Raw genomic sequence first — 15225 nt, forward strand, 5'->3', positions numbered from 1 at the left:
TACCTTTTGTATTAGAAAACAACAACAACAAAATCACTTGAGATTACCATTTACAGCTTACTTTTTGTATATGCATATAGAAATATATAATTCTATAAAGCCAAAATGTGGAGATATATTAAGTTTATTTAGTTTGATACAATTATACCGATTACAACAAGTTGAATAGTATTTGTACACAATTTTATACTAATAAGTAAAAAGTCAAGGTGCCATACCAAAGACCACTTGGAGAAACTAAGAGACCACTTTATAAAACAGGCCTCTTCGACTCCAATCAATAACAGTCCCAACAAAAATATATATAGGCTACAGTGTTAAATTTTTTCCTGATTCATCAGCAAAACCTGAAACTCATCTACCAAATCAAAGTCTGCAATATTTTAGGCACAGTTCTTCCTTAATATTTGATATCACACTTTTTGCAAAACTCTACATTAGGCACAAAATTTAAAATTCAATTCTCTTTAATCCCTTTGGAATGAATGAATGACGGATTTTTTTGGAAAGCAATGCTAAACTGATGGAAAACACTGTTGGAAATGCACGCTTATAAAACCAAAATGTAAATATACAGTATATATATATATATGCACAGAATATATATAATAGCAGAATAGCAAACAGTTGGTTAAAAAGCATAAATCAAAAATGCAATAACGCATCTTACAAAATAAGCATGAATCACAACTTTAAACACATTTAAAATCACATTGCACAAAGCCCACAGCTTTGTCACTCTTTATAAGCGAGGTACAGAACAGAAGTGTTAACACTGCACAGTGATTGTGACCCAAGTGAAGAGAGAGTCTTACTCACGTATGTTGAAACATTTGTTTTGTGTGTAGTGCAAAAACATTTCCATATAGCTAACATGAGTGCTCCCTCTACAGACGCCCACTCTGCTAAAAACAGGAAATATAAAATTACATACACATTTTATAGAACGAATAACACCATGAAAACACCAGTAAAACTGGTGATTGGACACCACTTCTCGATCACATACACATTCAAGAAAAAATAAATAAATGAGTAGAGATTGATGAGATAATACTGAGAAAAATACTAAATGCGTATGTTGTTTCCTGAGCATTGCAGACAGAAATCCAGATTCAGCCTGAAACTCGTGATCACAACAGCAATACACTTATTAGTTTGTTACTACTGTAAAAGCTAGTTAACTAAGTTAATTATAATAAATGGCTTAGTATCAAAATATATATATAATTTTACTATAATACATGCAAAGTACCATAAAACTTAGTTTAATACTCCTAGATAAAGTCTCACCAAACCTAAGTCTTTTGTATCATAATTGTGATATATCCAAAACACTCATTCTTCTGCCAGCAGAAAGATAGAGAGAAATGACAAATGGAGATGTTTTTTTTATCTCTAACTTGTTTGTGAAGACAGAATAGCATAGATATAAATTTCTATATGAATACAAAGAAAATATAGAAAGATAAGTAATATAAAAGTAGCTAAATATATATATATAAAGGTAAAGAGATAAGATTATATTAAACGGTTTGGCAGGATAGTTCAGTTCAATGAGCCCCAGGGCACACCTCTCTTTATCTCTATACACTCTTGTTGCGACTCGCAACATGTTCACAACATTAATGCTTGTATACAGATTCAGTATACAGCATACCTTCTACTTCTACTCACTCTCACGAGCCCATATTCCCTCCTGAAACCTAATATATGTAAATAATCGAATCCTCATAGTACCATCACAGAGAAGCACAAAATCACTTTCCAGAACATTTACATTCACTGTTCCTTGCCGGTGGAATGATCTTCCCAATTTGCCTCTTTATGATGAATCTCTTGTTGTATTGCAAATAAAAGCATCTGCTAACTGAATAAATGTACATGCACATTACATGTTTTCTGTTTTAGAGTGATGTAACGTTCATCTATATAGGAGTTCTGGCACTGGTTTCTGGAAAGTCCATTTATGATGAACTCTGAATCATGTGGATTTCTATTTTAGCGCCTGTATTATTAGGGTGATTATCAGTACAGTATGTTGCTAAGGTCACATTACATACATATTTTTTTTTTTTTTTTTACAATATTTAGGACCAATTTCTCAATACATATGTCACTTTTTCAAAATTCTTCACACAGTGAGCGCATTATTTATCATTGCTTTGGCACAAAAAGCATTCAGTGACTACATCTTTCAAATTGCATGAATTCCTTTCTTCCTCAGACAAAAACCCACAGGCCAACTTCCTCATTCGCATATTATTTTCAAAACTTGAGTTCAAAGCCTAACATAATAGAAAACTGAATAAAACAGCAATAAATAAATGTTACAAAAGAAAATTTTGTATAATACTACCAGTTGTTAGTGTTTTTAGATCCTTATTTTATTCGAGGGTGACGATCGTTGCTAGTGTTTTGGAAGAAAGATTTGATTTAAGACAAGAAGTGTTTTCATAGTTTCAGTGCATTTGAATGTGAAATTAGCTGCTGTGCCAAGCTGAAATTGTTTATTAGGAGAAATGGTGGAGAGTTTTGAAAAAGTGCCTTAAGTATTAAGAAATGGGTCCTAGCGATTGTAATGAAACATACAAGTTGTACTTTTTACAGCATATCACATGAGGCCTGGGATTGGTTCACATTAAAACATTTTCACAGGCTTTTGTATACCTCACAATACTGTAACACAAGCACTCATCACTGGCTTCTACCTCCATCACAGTAGGTCCTTTACAATAGAGAGAGCTTTTACATTTTCAGTGCATGCTGGTATTTGCACCACTGCGCAGAAGTGCAGATGACGTCGAGTCGTAGGAACTGGGAAGTGAACGATGACAAAAACTCCTTAGAAAGACACTGTGGCAGAGTTCTGTAAAACAACGTTACAGTATTTAATTAGAGGCTGTCACTTATTTACAATATGAAGTACATGTTGATTATACTGTTATGTTGATGAATGAACTTACAGTCAATGAAAATATAATGCCAATGCATAGAATGGAAATGATCATTACAATCATCTCTGGTCTTGGTTTTGTTCCTTCACCGGGGAGTTGTCTTTCTGGTCTCTCTGGAAGACAAAAGAATAATAAAAGTTGGAGGAAAAACACAAGGAAATGTGTACATCCTTTCATAATGTCTATGTAAAGAATACAAGGTGAACTATAAATATTTTTGTCAATCATGTGGTTTTACTCACTTTCAATTAAAAGCTCAACACAGATTACTGATTCCTCCATCATGATGTAGCACTTGTATTTTCCTGCATCGGTGAGTTGAAGGTTGTTGAGTTTGATGGAGAAGTTTCCTCTCAGATACTCCTCAGGGAAGCTTTCAGCTCTGTTCTTGTACTGTGGATCCTGTCCTTCCACAAAGACTTTACCCTTAACAATGTCATACACGCTCAGGTCATACTTGTGTCTCCAGCGCACGTCTATGCCTTCAGTTGCAAGTGGAGGCTTTTTAGAAGAACAAGGTACAACAGCAGATCCTCCAATAAAACCCACAACACTCTCCTGCAAACACACTGAAAAAAGACAGAAAGTATGATTAAAAAAAAATAAAAAATTACCTTGCTTAACAAATAATTGTTAATTTTAGTGCTCACCTTCATTTGCTAATAGAAACACATGCAGCAGATTGAAAAAACACCACCTGTGTAAACAGAAACAAATGATTTAATTTCTCTCCGGCTGAGCTGCATCATTAGAAACACACACTGGAGTAAATGCATAATATCTCAGCCTCTGAAGTTATCGCTTTAGAGAAGTTCTACTAGGACATCATGAGATTAAAAAAAAATATATATATATATATATATATATATATATATATATATATATACACTGTCATCATATTTAAATTCTCTATTCTTAAAAAAAAAAAAAAAAAAAAAAAAAATCCCTATCTTCCTCTACTGTGGCTCTAGTGTCACAGAAAGAACATAAATCCATGCAATACTACATTATATGTTCTTAACTGATCGACAGCTTTACACAGGTGTGATGTCCTTTCTTTAAAACAGCTTCCACAATCCATATACTACCATTAGTTTATTAGAAATGACCTTCAGTGGTTAAATCATTGTCTTTAGGATTGCTTTATATATCTGTTTGATATTTGTTTTCAATTCGATTTGTTGTTTTGAATTAAAAAGCAAGAAACGAGTAATGAAATGCCTCAAGTGTTTGGTTATGCAGCGTGCGAGAACTATGAGATCTGATGTTAGCTGAAGTTTCAGTAGGTAAACACATGCATGCACAGACATTATTTAATATGGTGACACGATCCTCAAATGTTGTGAAGTTTGGTCATGCAATGAAGAACTTTGAGATTTGATGTTAGTTGACATTTCAGGTTTGTGTCACCATTTAGTCTGTGTATGCATGTACTGACCAATGTTTTGGTTTGATTCAAGAGTGAAACTTTAATCTGTTCTACTTACATATAAACTATATATATATTGTATTAAGGAAAGGTACCTTACAACAGGTATATCATATTTGGGGGCCCTGAGCATCAAATTATTTGAAAACATTTGAAGTGCAGTAAACAAAGTTTTTTTGTTGTTGTTTTTTTTATATCAGAAATATATAAAAATAATTATATCAGTCCACAAATCTGACTTTTGATGCAGCCTGGAATCATACATCACACCATGTTTGTTTATTTAGGCCAGAGGAGAACTGGACCCAAAATGAGCTTGGTTTCTCTCAAGGCTTTTTAAGCTTTCCTCTCAACTCTTTTCAATACAATGTGGCCATCTAGTGCTCATAATGTATAGCACGTACCAAACTGCCACTGGTTTCACTTTCAAGACACTTTTCCGTATTCAGTAATATTCTATTTGATGGCAAAACTACTTTTAAACAATCTGCATTGTATAAAGCACTAGGTATATAAATAAAGGTGACTCGACTTGTTTTTAATTACTTCAGTCATTATGTTTAGTCAATCAAACATATGTGAAATTATTTCCAGTATTGTACAAAAGCACTGTATTCAAATTTCTAATGTACCTCATAAAAAGTTTGGCTATGCTGGACATTTATTTTCCTTTTGCCAGAGTATAAATGCTCATCCTCTGAAAATATGTAAAAATGTAAAGTGTACATGAGTTAGCCTATATAAAAAATAAAAAAAAGTTACCTCATGAGATTTCCAGATGAGATTTTGTAGACTGCCATGCTGACAACAACAAATTATGTTTTGTTAACAGCAGCTGTACATTCCCAGACAAATCTTCAAACTCTCAAAAATAGTCCATCTGCTGGCAATTCTCTTCAGTTCTGGGAATGTAAACACATGCACATCATGAAAGCATATTTTATTCGTTGCTCACTCTTGCGAAACAATTAAACTATTCAGAAACACAAAGTGACATTCACTTTCAAAAGCTGGCAATTCTCAGTGACACAACACTCTCATGGCCTCAGACATGGACATATATAGAAACTGTATACACTTCCCCTGCACTTTTTCATTGGACAAGTGTGTTCAGTAAAAGGAAGAAATAAATCAAATCAATGTAACACCATGGTTTTACAACTATTCAGCCGATTAATATACACTATTAATCGAAATTAAATCGAAATTAGGCAGAAGCTGCGATTGTCATGCGTATCTTCCAGTGAAGCACAGCTCTGTGATCAGTAGTAAACCTCCATCTGAAGGCCAGAGGGCGCTCTCGCGCAGAAACTCCAAACAGGCCCCGCAGAAGAAATCCAGGAAATCTTATTCTTGGGTTAAGGCTAGAAGGGATACGTATGGCGCTACTGGGCATGCGCACACTAATACAGCGCACACTAATACACACTAATACACACTGTACAACAATTATTACTATTTTTTAATTACTGTAAGGGGTAGGAGTAGATGTTAATAAAATACAATCTAATCGGTAGAAAATTAATTTCATGGTTCGTTTCCGGTCGAGCTGTATGCCTTCTAGCCACAGCCTTTTTCTTCGCAGCCATTCGTAAATTCTATGGGTCTAGCTTCCGGTCTCATCCGCATCCAGCTATTTTTAGCTGTACAAAAGTTCATTTTGCTGCTTGATTTAGGGCTGCACGATATATCGCATGCGATATTCAATGTGCATCTTGTCAGTAAAGCCAGTTCTGTAATCAGTGGTTAATTTTCATCACGTGCGTGATTTCACATGGAGCAGCATTTACTACACAGAACCGTTGTTCACTGACAAGCTGCGCAAATCCACGTTCATTATTAATAGAATAGAATAGAAATGGAATTACATTGGACATTCTGTCCCCCTCAGTTCTGAAATGATGGCTATGCCACTGGCTTCAGAAGACTTTGAATGCAATGCAAGTCATAGAGTAGTTACTACTTGTCCTTTTTGCAGCTTGACAGCTCCTGCTCACAGCGCAAAAATGTGTCTGTTATGTCATATGAAATACCGGACCAAATTACAGGTTTGGAATGAAACAGTGGGTGTATGTGTAAGTTTTCATTTTAGGTGAACTGTCTCTTTAACTGGCTGCCTCTGTTTTAAGCACAGACCTGACAAGTTCTGCAGTTCATGGACGCTGGTCCTGTCTTGTCCAAAACAACAAATTAAAGTTGTAAATGGTTAAAGAACACTATTTACTGTATTATAAAATAATGCATTCATCTATTTGCAAAATGATACGTTTATTTTAATTAGTGGTGGGCCGTTACCGGCGTTAACGTGCTGCGTTAACGTGAGACTCTTATCGGGCGATAAAAAAAATATCGCCGTTAATCTATTCTTAAAGTTGGGCTGGGAGCTGGATCTATACTACGCAAACTATGATGACTTTCACCTCGATATTTTAGCGTGGATGTATACCTAGCCGAATTGCACTGTAGGGGGCGAGAACGAGTCTTCGAACCTGTGTGTATGCGTGCTAACATGGATGCAGCTATGAAGCCGCCGCCCAGCAAACACGTTAATGTGGGGCCCACATGGGTTTCACATGGGCTACAGGGGTACAGAGTGGGCACGGGCTCAAAATGGGCATCTTATCTGGGGCCCACTTGGGTGGCCCAGCTAGGACCCACATGGGTGAACCCAGGTGGGCATCTTATCTGGGGCCCACTTGGGTGGCCCATCTAGGACCCACATGGGTGAACCCAGGTGGGCATCTTATCTGGGGCCCACTTGGGTGGCCCAGCTAGGACCCACATGGGTGAACCCAGGTGGGCATCTTATCTAGCTAGGACCCACATGAGTGAACCCAGGTGGGCATCTTATCTGGGGCCCACTTGGGTGGCCCATCTAGGACCACATGGGTGAACCCAGGTGGGCATCTTATCTGGGGCCCACTTGGGTGGCCCATCTAGGACCCACATGGGTGAACCCAGGTGGGCATCTTATCTGGGGCCCACTTGGGTGGCCCAGCTAGGACTCACATGGGTGAACCCAGGTGGGCATCTTATCTAGCTAGGACCCACATGAGTGAACCCAGGTGGGCATCTTATCTGGGGCCCACTTGGGTGGCCCATCTAGGACCAACATGGGTGAACCCAGGTGGGCATCTTATCTGGGGCCCACTTGGGTGGCCCATCTAGGACCCACATGGGTGAACCCAGGTGGGCATCTTATCTGGGGCCCACTTGGGTGGCCCATCTAGGACCCACATGGGTGAACACAGGTGGGCATCTTATCTGGGGCCCACTTGGGTGGCCCAGCTAGGACCCAGATGGGTGAACAGGTGGGCATCTTATCTGGGGCCCACTTTGGTGAACCCAGGTGGACTCCCCATGTGGTTCCCAGTTGGGTAATTAATGGGAAATGTGTGCATGGGCTCAAAATGGGCTGCACATGGGACCCTATTTGTTTTATCAAATATACAAGTGCAAAAATAATTAATCCCATGGGGTGATTGCATGTATATATATGCACATATGTGTCTTTAAAATTATTTTTGTTGTTGTTTTGACACTTGGATTACTTTAATCAAAAAAAAAAAAACCCTCCTTTTTTTTATTACAGTCTATGATTCCAATACTCATTCTACCCAATTTTCCACTGACATTTAGCCAAAAAAAAAAAAATGCTGCCACTTTAATTGTGCTGACAACTCGAGATCTCCCGAGTTCCATCGAGATCCCATTCCCCACGACATCAAACTACCGCGAGATGCAGCCCTGCCTCGATCTGCATGCAGTGTGGATCCCGCGAGATTTCATTCAGCAATTCCCATCCCCCACGCAGCACGCGCTGCATCGCGCCGACGCCATTACTACTCTCTGACTGCTTTGCTGTAATTTTCGAGAGAAGACGTTTGCCGTCAGTGTAACCAAGGTAAGAATTACAATTTTAAAACTGAAAATGTAGAGCATGTAATTACATTGTTTTCAAACCATGATGTTAACCGAAATAGCTTGGTTTTTGTCACGTTACAATTTAGACTTCATACTCAGATCGCGCCATATTTTTCCTCTTATTTCTGGCGCCAATGTCTAACGTTAAACGATAATGCTGTATTGATGTTCCCTACGCCCTCTAAAACAAACAAACAAACAAACAAAAAAACACTAAAAAAAGCTCAAACTGCAGAGTTTGGCAATGGGCTGTGTGCTCACGATACAGGAAGATTACGACGACGATGTGAAATGTCTTATAGCAGAGAATCTAACGTTAGTGTAAATAAGGTACATTAGCCTGGGACAGATCTCCATTTGAACAGTAAACAAGGCTGTTGTACTTTTAACAATACATAAAATACAATAATAGTACAACAATATTTAATATTTATCATGCAAACAGGAGTTTCTGCCTTATATAAATCTGCAACAGTTTGCATTCGGGTGTTATTACAAATCATACAAATTGTTATGACTATACAAATGTTTTTGCCTAAATTAGAATTTTAATTTTTTTAAAGTAATAAGCATTTTTCTTACAGAAAGTAATCGGACGGTCTTGGATGTTGATGCAGTGGAGCAGAAATTGGCAGACCCCACCTTCCAGAAACAAGTGGTATGTTCTATAACATGACCATTTAGCAGGTTCACAGGGCTGAATGTTAACGTTTTTGCACCTAAGTTACAGTACTGTGCAGAAGTCTTAGGCCACCATTTTGTTTCTTTCATTTTTTTAATACTGCCTATAAATTAGCTGTATTTTCTTGTTGTATTCTAATAAAAAAACTCTGAGATAATCATTATACCATTTCCAAAACAACAAATGTAATGGTGGCCTAACACATTTTCACAGTACTGTTGCTGTTTTGCTATAGAGAATGTTTTTGTAGCACAGGCAACACAATTGTAGTACAAGTATAAAACATCTGTTACAGAGGTAACTGCATAGGAATTATGGAAGTGTTCCATAGGAGTTGTGAGTAATAGACTTGTATGGACTTGATACACACAGTAGATCTGGGGGGAAATGTAATTGCAATTATTCAGGGTTAATTTTTTTGTGTTGTCTCCCCAATAATAATAATCTTGTTTTCCATTAGGTTACTGTGGTGGCAGTACTGTGGATGAAGCCAGGAGAAGAATGAGGGCCTTCCTTTTGGACCACCCCGCATCAAGAGAGTTCAATTTTGTTGGCCGGCATGGAAAGTGAGAGTTTGTATAAGGTATGTTTACTTGCTGTTGGATTATTAATGTTCATGTACAAACAGAGGTTATTTGGTAGAGTTGAGTTTGTTCTTCATAAATCAGTGGAATCAAATCAGTTTGATTGAATGCAAATAATTGTCCATATTTGGACAAGCAATACCCCAAATTATGAGAATATGAACCAGGTGTACTGCTTATTTTAGTGATAAGTAACTGTTCATTTGTGGTGAAGCGATCACAAAAAGAGTTTATAATAAATAACATTCAAACTTTATTAACGACAAGTACACTAATACAAGTGAAGTGGTAATAAAATAAGAACAAACGAAGACATCAGATGCAAAAACCGTCTGAAATTTTCAGGCTCTTATGTTTATGTTCAGTTACTTCACTGTAATGGCAATGAATTGAATGATGACCTATATTTGCCTGATAAAAATTATTTTTTAAAGAAAATTTCAGATTTTGACATTTGTGATTAAATGAGACAAATGCATTTTTTTGTGTGAACTATGCCTTTAAATGTTGTCCTGTGCCCTTGTTTACACAAATCCATTTATGATAGAATATTATATCCGATACCATTATTGTACATCCTGAAAAAATGTAAAAATGGAGATGACTGCTTATTTATTGCAAGGGCTTAAATATGGAATTTAATCTATCTTTAATGCTTTTGATGTGCTTTACAGGAAGCTTGAAAAAAATTCTCTTAACCAAATTACCAGAAAAGAGGCAGAAAAGTCAGCGTCAAAGTGGCTCATCGGTGACGGGAGGAAACCGTTCTGCGAAGTCACATAGTAGAGAGCAAGATAGGTAAGTCTTAAGATATTCGTGATTATTAAATGGAAATACAATCTTTAAAAAGACAAGAATCATCAGTTTTAACTGAAAAAGTGGCACAGTAGTTCATTAATTGTTGTCTTTTCAAAGGGCCGTTGGGAGAGCGAGGACAGAGGTGTGAGGGGCTGCACGGTTGGTTGGTTTGTTTGTGAAATAATGTATTTTAGAGTTTTCAGATATGCGTATACAAACGATACAAGTTATTCCAAATAATGTTTGGCAGGAGCTTCACTTTAACTTTTTTTTAAGATGCTTATGTTTTATAAAGTTGTAAATACACAAGTTATAATGGTCATGTTCAAATTATTCCAACGAAACCTTGTTTAAAGCATGCAGAATACAAGTTATGAAGATTTTTATTTTTACACGAAATAAAGTTTTTCAGGAGCTTAAAATTAACTTCTTTTTTTTTTATACTTGTTTTATAAAGTTGTGAATGTACAAGTTATAATAGTAATGTTTAAATTATTCCAAATAAACTTTGCTTAAAAGCATGAACTACTGGTTTCTGTTTATTGAATACCTTTAGCATTTTAGTGGATTTAATGTAATGTTTGTATTTAGGGGTATACTGTAAAATAAGGTAACCCAAACAGACAAATGTTAGCCCATGTGTATACTTGTTGTGGCCCATAAGAGACCTACATAAGACCTAGCTGGGTCCCATCACTAACCCATGTAGGCAGACTCATATAGGCACCAAATGGGAGCTACCTGGTTAACCCGTGTGGGCCCCATGTGGAGCCCATCAAGAGCCCATCATCAGCCCATCTGGGCTAACCCATGTTGGGCCACCATGGAAACAGGACAAAATTAGCTACCCAACTGGGACCAAATATCGGCCCAGTTGCAACCCCTATGGGCCCCACATGGATGTGTTGGCTGGGCGGGTTTGCTTCAGGGAAAATGTATTTTTAAGAAGCTTCCCAATGGAAATCGGCAAGTCATTTCTGTCTCTACGTTACATGGTCGCGCTCTCTGTATCGCGCGCACAGCGGAGTTCCGCCCCGGTTCGCACACACACACACACACACGCACACACACAAACGTAAGCTCACACACAAGTGAGCACACTTCCACTCCTATTTGTAAATATTAAGCCGCAAAACGTCTATCTAAATATGACTTCTGTGTGTCTCTGTGTTAATGTATGGCACAGACGCACGGGTTTGTTCACTACTCATACAGAAGACCGCGTGACGCTTGCGGCGATATTAACGTCTGTCGTCTCACTAAATGAGGACATAAATACATGAACAACATCTCCAGAACTGCTCTGAGAGTCACTTCATGAGCATTCGAGCGTTTCATTTGAGAAAAACTACCCTCACGGCAACCCGTCAAAATAAAGGTTCGGTTTCACTTGAAGACATTGGGCAGAATGTAATAGGCTACTACTACTAAAACTATTAAAACCTTATCTTTAAGGAATAATCATACAATGTCTTCAATGTTATTATCAATATTAAATTCTTGATGACTGCTAGTTGTTTACTACTAGTAGTAAACTTATTCTGATCTACTTGGCAGAATTCAAATGAGCCATTTTAATCTAGATTAATTCCAAGATTACAGTGAGATTAATCTAGATTAAAAAAATTAATCTATGCCCACCACTAATTTTAATACATGACAATGTCTTAACATAAGAAAGCAAGTAAGTTCTAGTAAAGTCTGAGGATGATGTTCCTTCGCAGGTACCATTCACAATATGCACACATTCACCCTTTATCTTATGTCTGATAAAATGAAAACTGATGGGCTACGTTAGTTTCTTTGTCTTTCCTCGTTACATCCACAGTAACACAAATAACATAAAAACGACATTCAAAACTAAACTTTTTCGTAAAACAGCAAATATTGCTGGATTCAAACTCGCCATATGTCCATCTGAAGAACACGAAACTGGTGGAGTTCGCAGAAAACAATTTTATTTTATTTTTTCTTTAAAACATTTTAAAATATATACCAACACCAAGTGTCTCAGGCCAAAACATGTATAAAACATTTTACAAACCCATTGCAAATGTTTTATTGAAAGTTTAATACATTAAACACAATTAAAGAATAAAATACCATTAAATAAAAAGTGTCTGTATAATGTATGTTTTTTTTGTTTTTGTTTTTTTAAATTAGTCTATTATTATCGATTAATTGACTGTGGTTTCAGTTTGATACGCGATCCGACCCACAAATATATATATATATGATTGACAAAGATTTCCATGTAGACGCGCAACTGTAGTTTAAAACTTACCTCATGTTCGGAATCACCTTTTTTTGCTTTGTGTGGACAGCCAACCGCGCCTTCTTGTCGTTTCCTCTCGTCTCGTCTCGTAAAGGAAAACGTACTGTCTAGGCGTCCTCCAAAGTATCAGTGTTGCCAACTCATTTTCTGGGAAAGTTTCCCAAACCCCAGTCCTCGCAGTCCAGTCCAGTCCCCCCAGTCCCCAAGTAAACTTCAACGGAATTCCCCTGCTCAGGGAGTAGGGAGCATGTCAACCGGGACGCAGTTCGGCACACAGGCGAGGACTGGGGGTTCTTCTCAATTCTTATTTGTGTATCATCCTTCCCTTTCCTCGTGTCTTAGCTCCACCCCATTAGATACGAGGGAATGATGCAAGGAAGGGAAAGGAGGAGGAGGAATCAAAGGATGAACATGCCCCGAAACAACGGTGCAAAACGTTTATTAAACGGAAACGGTGGTGCGTTGAACACCCTGTTCTAATGACGCAAGAGTTGCAACTATGGCAGCTGAGAAGACCAATCTTTGTGTTCTTTTTGAAGAATTTTCAGAGCCTGATGAAATCGGTATAATTACGTGTTTAATGCTGCAAAATACGCTCGATGTTACAGTCACTGCCCTTGCTGTCCAGAATAAAAGAGAACATCCCAATCGAGTGAAGGGATTTGTGGAAACTGTGGTTCCTAATGTTTGTGATCCAACATTTGCCTCACATTTCAGGATGAAAAGACAAACATTTCAGGTGAAGGATAATCCACTTCTTACCTCCGAAACTGTGTTATGATCTATATGACCTTATTATTTTTGTTGTGAGTATTAGGCTTATCATTATTGCTGATCACTGTTGTTGTGCTATTATATTGTAATATTTACCATTATATAATCAGAGGAGCATAGAAACGTTTTTGAAAGTGTCACCCACAATACAAAAGCTATATAAATATGTAGTATTTTTATGTTACATTAATCAGTGTCTAGCACACCTAGGAAAGGATATGGACCAGAAGACATTGCAATTACTACATGATATTTAGACAGACTTAAAGAAGTTCCAGATCTACTTGTGCTCTTATTATTTCAGTTATTTTGCCTTTAATGTAAATAAACATGTGCAAACAATATACTTGCTCTTGTGAATTTATTTTGATGTTAAATACATTTACTTACAAATTCATCATCATCATGTAACATATGCGATGTTACTATAAAACTCTTAAGACAAACATGTCTTCTAATATCTTCAATTGTTGTGTATACTGAGCTGCAGCGGACACATATTAAATGACTTCACTTGGACCCATTGTGCGAGCTGTCTTAATACCGCGTGGTTTATATACAGGTGCATCTCAATAAATTAGAATGTCATGGAAAAGTTCATTTATTTCAGTAATTCAACTCAAATTGTGAAACTCGTGTATTAAATAAATTCAATGCACACAGACTGAAGTAGATTAAGTCTTTGGTTCTTTTAATTGTGATGATTTTGGCTCACATTTAACAAAAACCCACCAATTCACTCTCAACAAATTAGAATACTTCATAAGCACATTATTTTTTATAAACATTTTTAGTGAATTGTTGGCCTTCTGGAAAGTATGTTAATTTACTGTATATGTACTCAATACTTGGTAGGGGCTCCTTTTGCTTTAATTACTGCCTCAATTCGGCGTGGCATGGAGGTGATCAGTTTGTGGCACTGCTGAGGTGGTATGGAAGCCCAGGTTTCTTTGACAGTGGCCTTCAGCTCATCTGCATTTTTTGGTCTCTTGTTTCTCATTTTCCTCTTGACAATACTCCATAGATTCTCTATGGGGTTCAGGTCTGGTGAGTTTGCTGGCCAGTCAAGCACACCAACACCATGGTCATTTAACCAACTTTTGGTGCTTTTGGCAGTGTGGAAAGGTGCCAAATCCTGCTGGAAAATGAAATCAGCATCTTTAAAAAGCTGGTCAGCAGAAGGAAGCATGAAGTGCTCCAAAATTTCTTGGTAAACGGGTGCAGTGACTTTGGTTTTCAAAAAACACAATTGACCAACATCAGCAGATGACATTGCACCCCGAATCATCACAGACTGTGGAAACTTAACACTGGACTTCAAGCAACTTGGGCTATGAGCTTCTCCACCCTTCCTCCAGACTCTAGGACCTTGGTTTCCAAATGAAATACAAAACTTGCTCTCATCTGAAATTGATGTTAGAAAAAAGAAAAAAGACTTTGGACCACTGGGCAACAGTCCAGTGCTTCTTCTCCTTACCACCTGGGGTAAGACGCCTATGACGTTGTCTGTGGTTCAGGAGTGGCTTAACAAGAGGAATACGACAACTGTAGCCAAATTCCTTGACACGTCTGTGTGTGGTGGCTCTTGATGCCTTGACCCCAGCCGCAGTCCATTCCTTGTGAAGTTCACCCAAATTCTTGAATCGATTTTGCTTGACAATCCTCATAAGGCTGCGGTTCTCTCGGTTGGTTGTGCATCTTTTTCTTCCACACTTTTTCCTTCAACTCAACTTTCTGTTAACATGCTTGGATACAGCACTCTGTGAACAGCCAGCTTCTTTGGCAATGAATGTTTGTGGCTT

General features: G+C 37.5%; 1 protein-coding gene and 1 long non-coding RNA gene across 2 annotated transcripts; one reads left to right on the forward strand and one right to left on the reverse strand.

Moving 5' to 3' along the window:
• Positions 1–108: 108 nt before the first annotated feature.
• On the reverse strand, positions 109–13741 carry LOC131529618 (CD276 antigen homolog). Its single transcript, XM_058759399.1, has 6 exons — positions 12659–13741; positions 5149–5288; positions 3608–3654; positions 3200–3526; positions 2967–3070; positions 109–2869 (listed from the first exon to the last, which is right to left on the reverse strand). The coding sequence occupies exons 2-6, from the start codon at positions 5184–5186 to the stop codon at positions 2846–2848; spliced, it is 540 nt and encodes a 179-aa protein (XP_058615382.1). The 5' UTR covers positions 5187–5288; positions 12659–13741; the 3' UTR covers positions 109–2845.
• On the forward strand, positions 8028–10783 carry LOC131529619 (uncharacterized). Its single transcript, XR_009268160.1, has 5 exons — positions 8028–8290; positions 8895–8968; positions 9453–9575; positions 10251–10374; positions 10492–10783. It is a non-coding gene; the product is annotated as an uncharacterized LOC131529619 (long non-coding RNA).
• Positions 13742–15225: the final 1484 nt, after the last annotated feature.

The sequence above is a fragment of the Onychostoma macrolepis genome, chromosome 22, assembly GCF_012432095.1.
Source record: "Onychostoma macrolepis isolate SWU-2019 chromosome 22, ASM1243209v1, whole genome shotgun sequence".
Classification (NCBI taxonomy): domain Eukaryota; kingdom Metazoa; phylum Chordata; class Actinopteri; order Cypriniformes; family Cyprinidae; genus Onychostoma; species Onychostoma macrolepis.

Excerpts from the sequence above, each read along its gene's own strand:
- LOC131529618 (XM_058759399.1), bottom strand. The coding sequence starts at position 5,186 with ATGGCAGTCTACAAAATCTCATCTGGAAATCTCATGAG. Across the intron at positions 3,655-5,148 it reads TCATCTGGAAATCTCATGAG|GTGGTGTTTTTTCAATCTGC; the intron begins GTAACTTTTTTT and ends CTGTTTACACAG. Across the intron at positions 2,870-2,966 it reads GCATTATATTTTCATTGACT|AACTCTGCCACAGTGTCTTT; the intron begins GTAAGTTCATTC and ends GTTGTTTTACAG.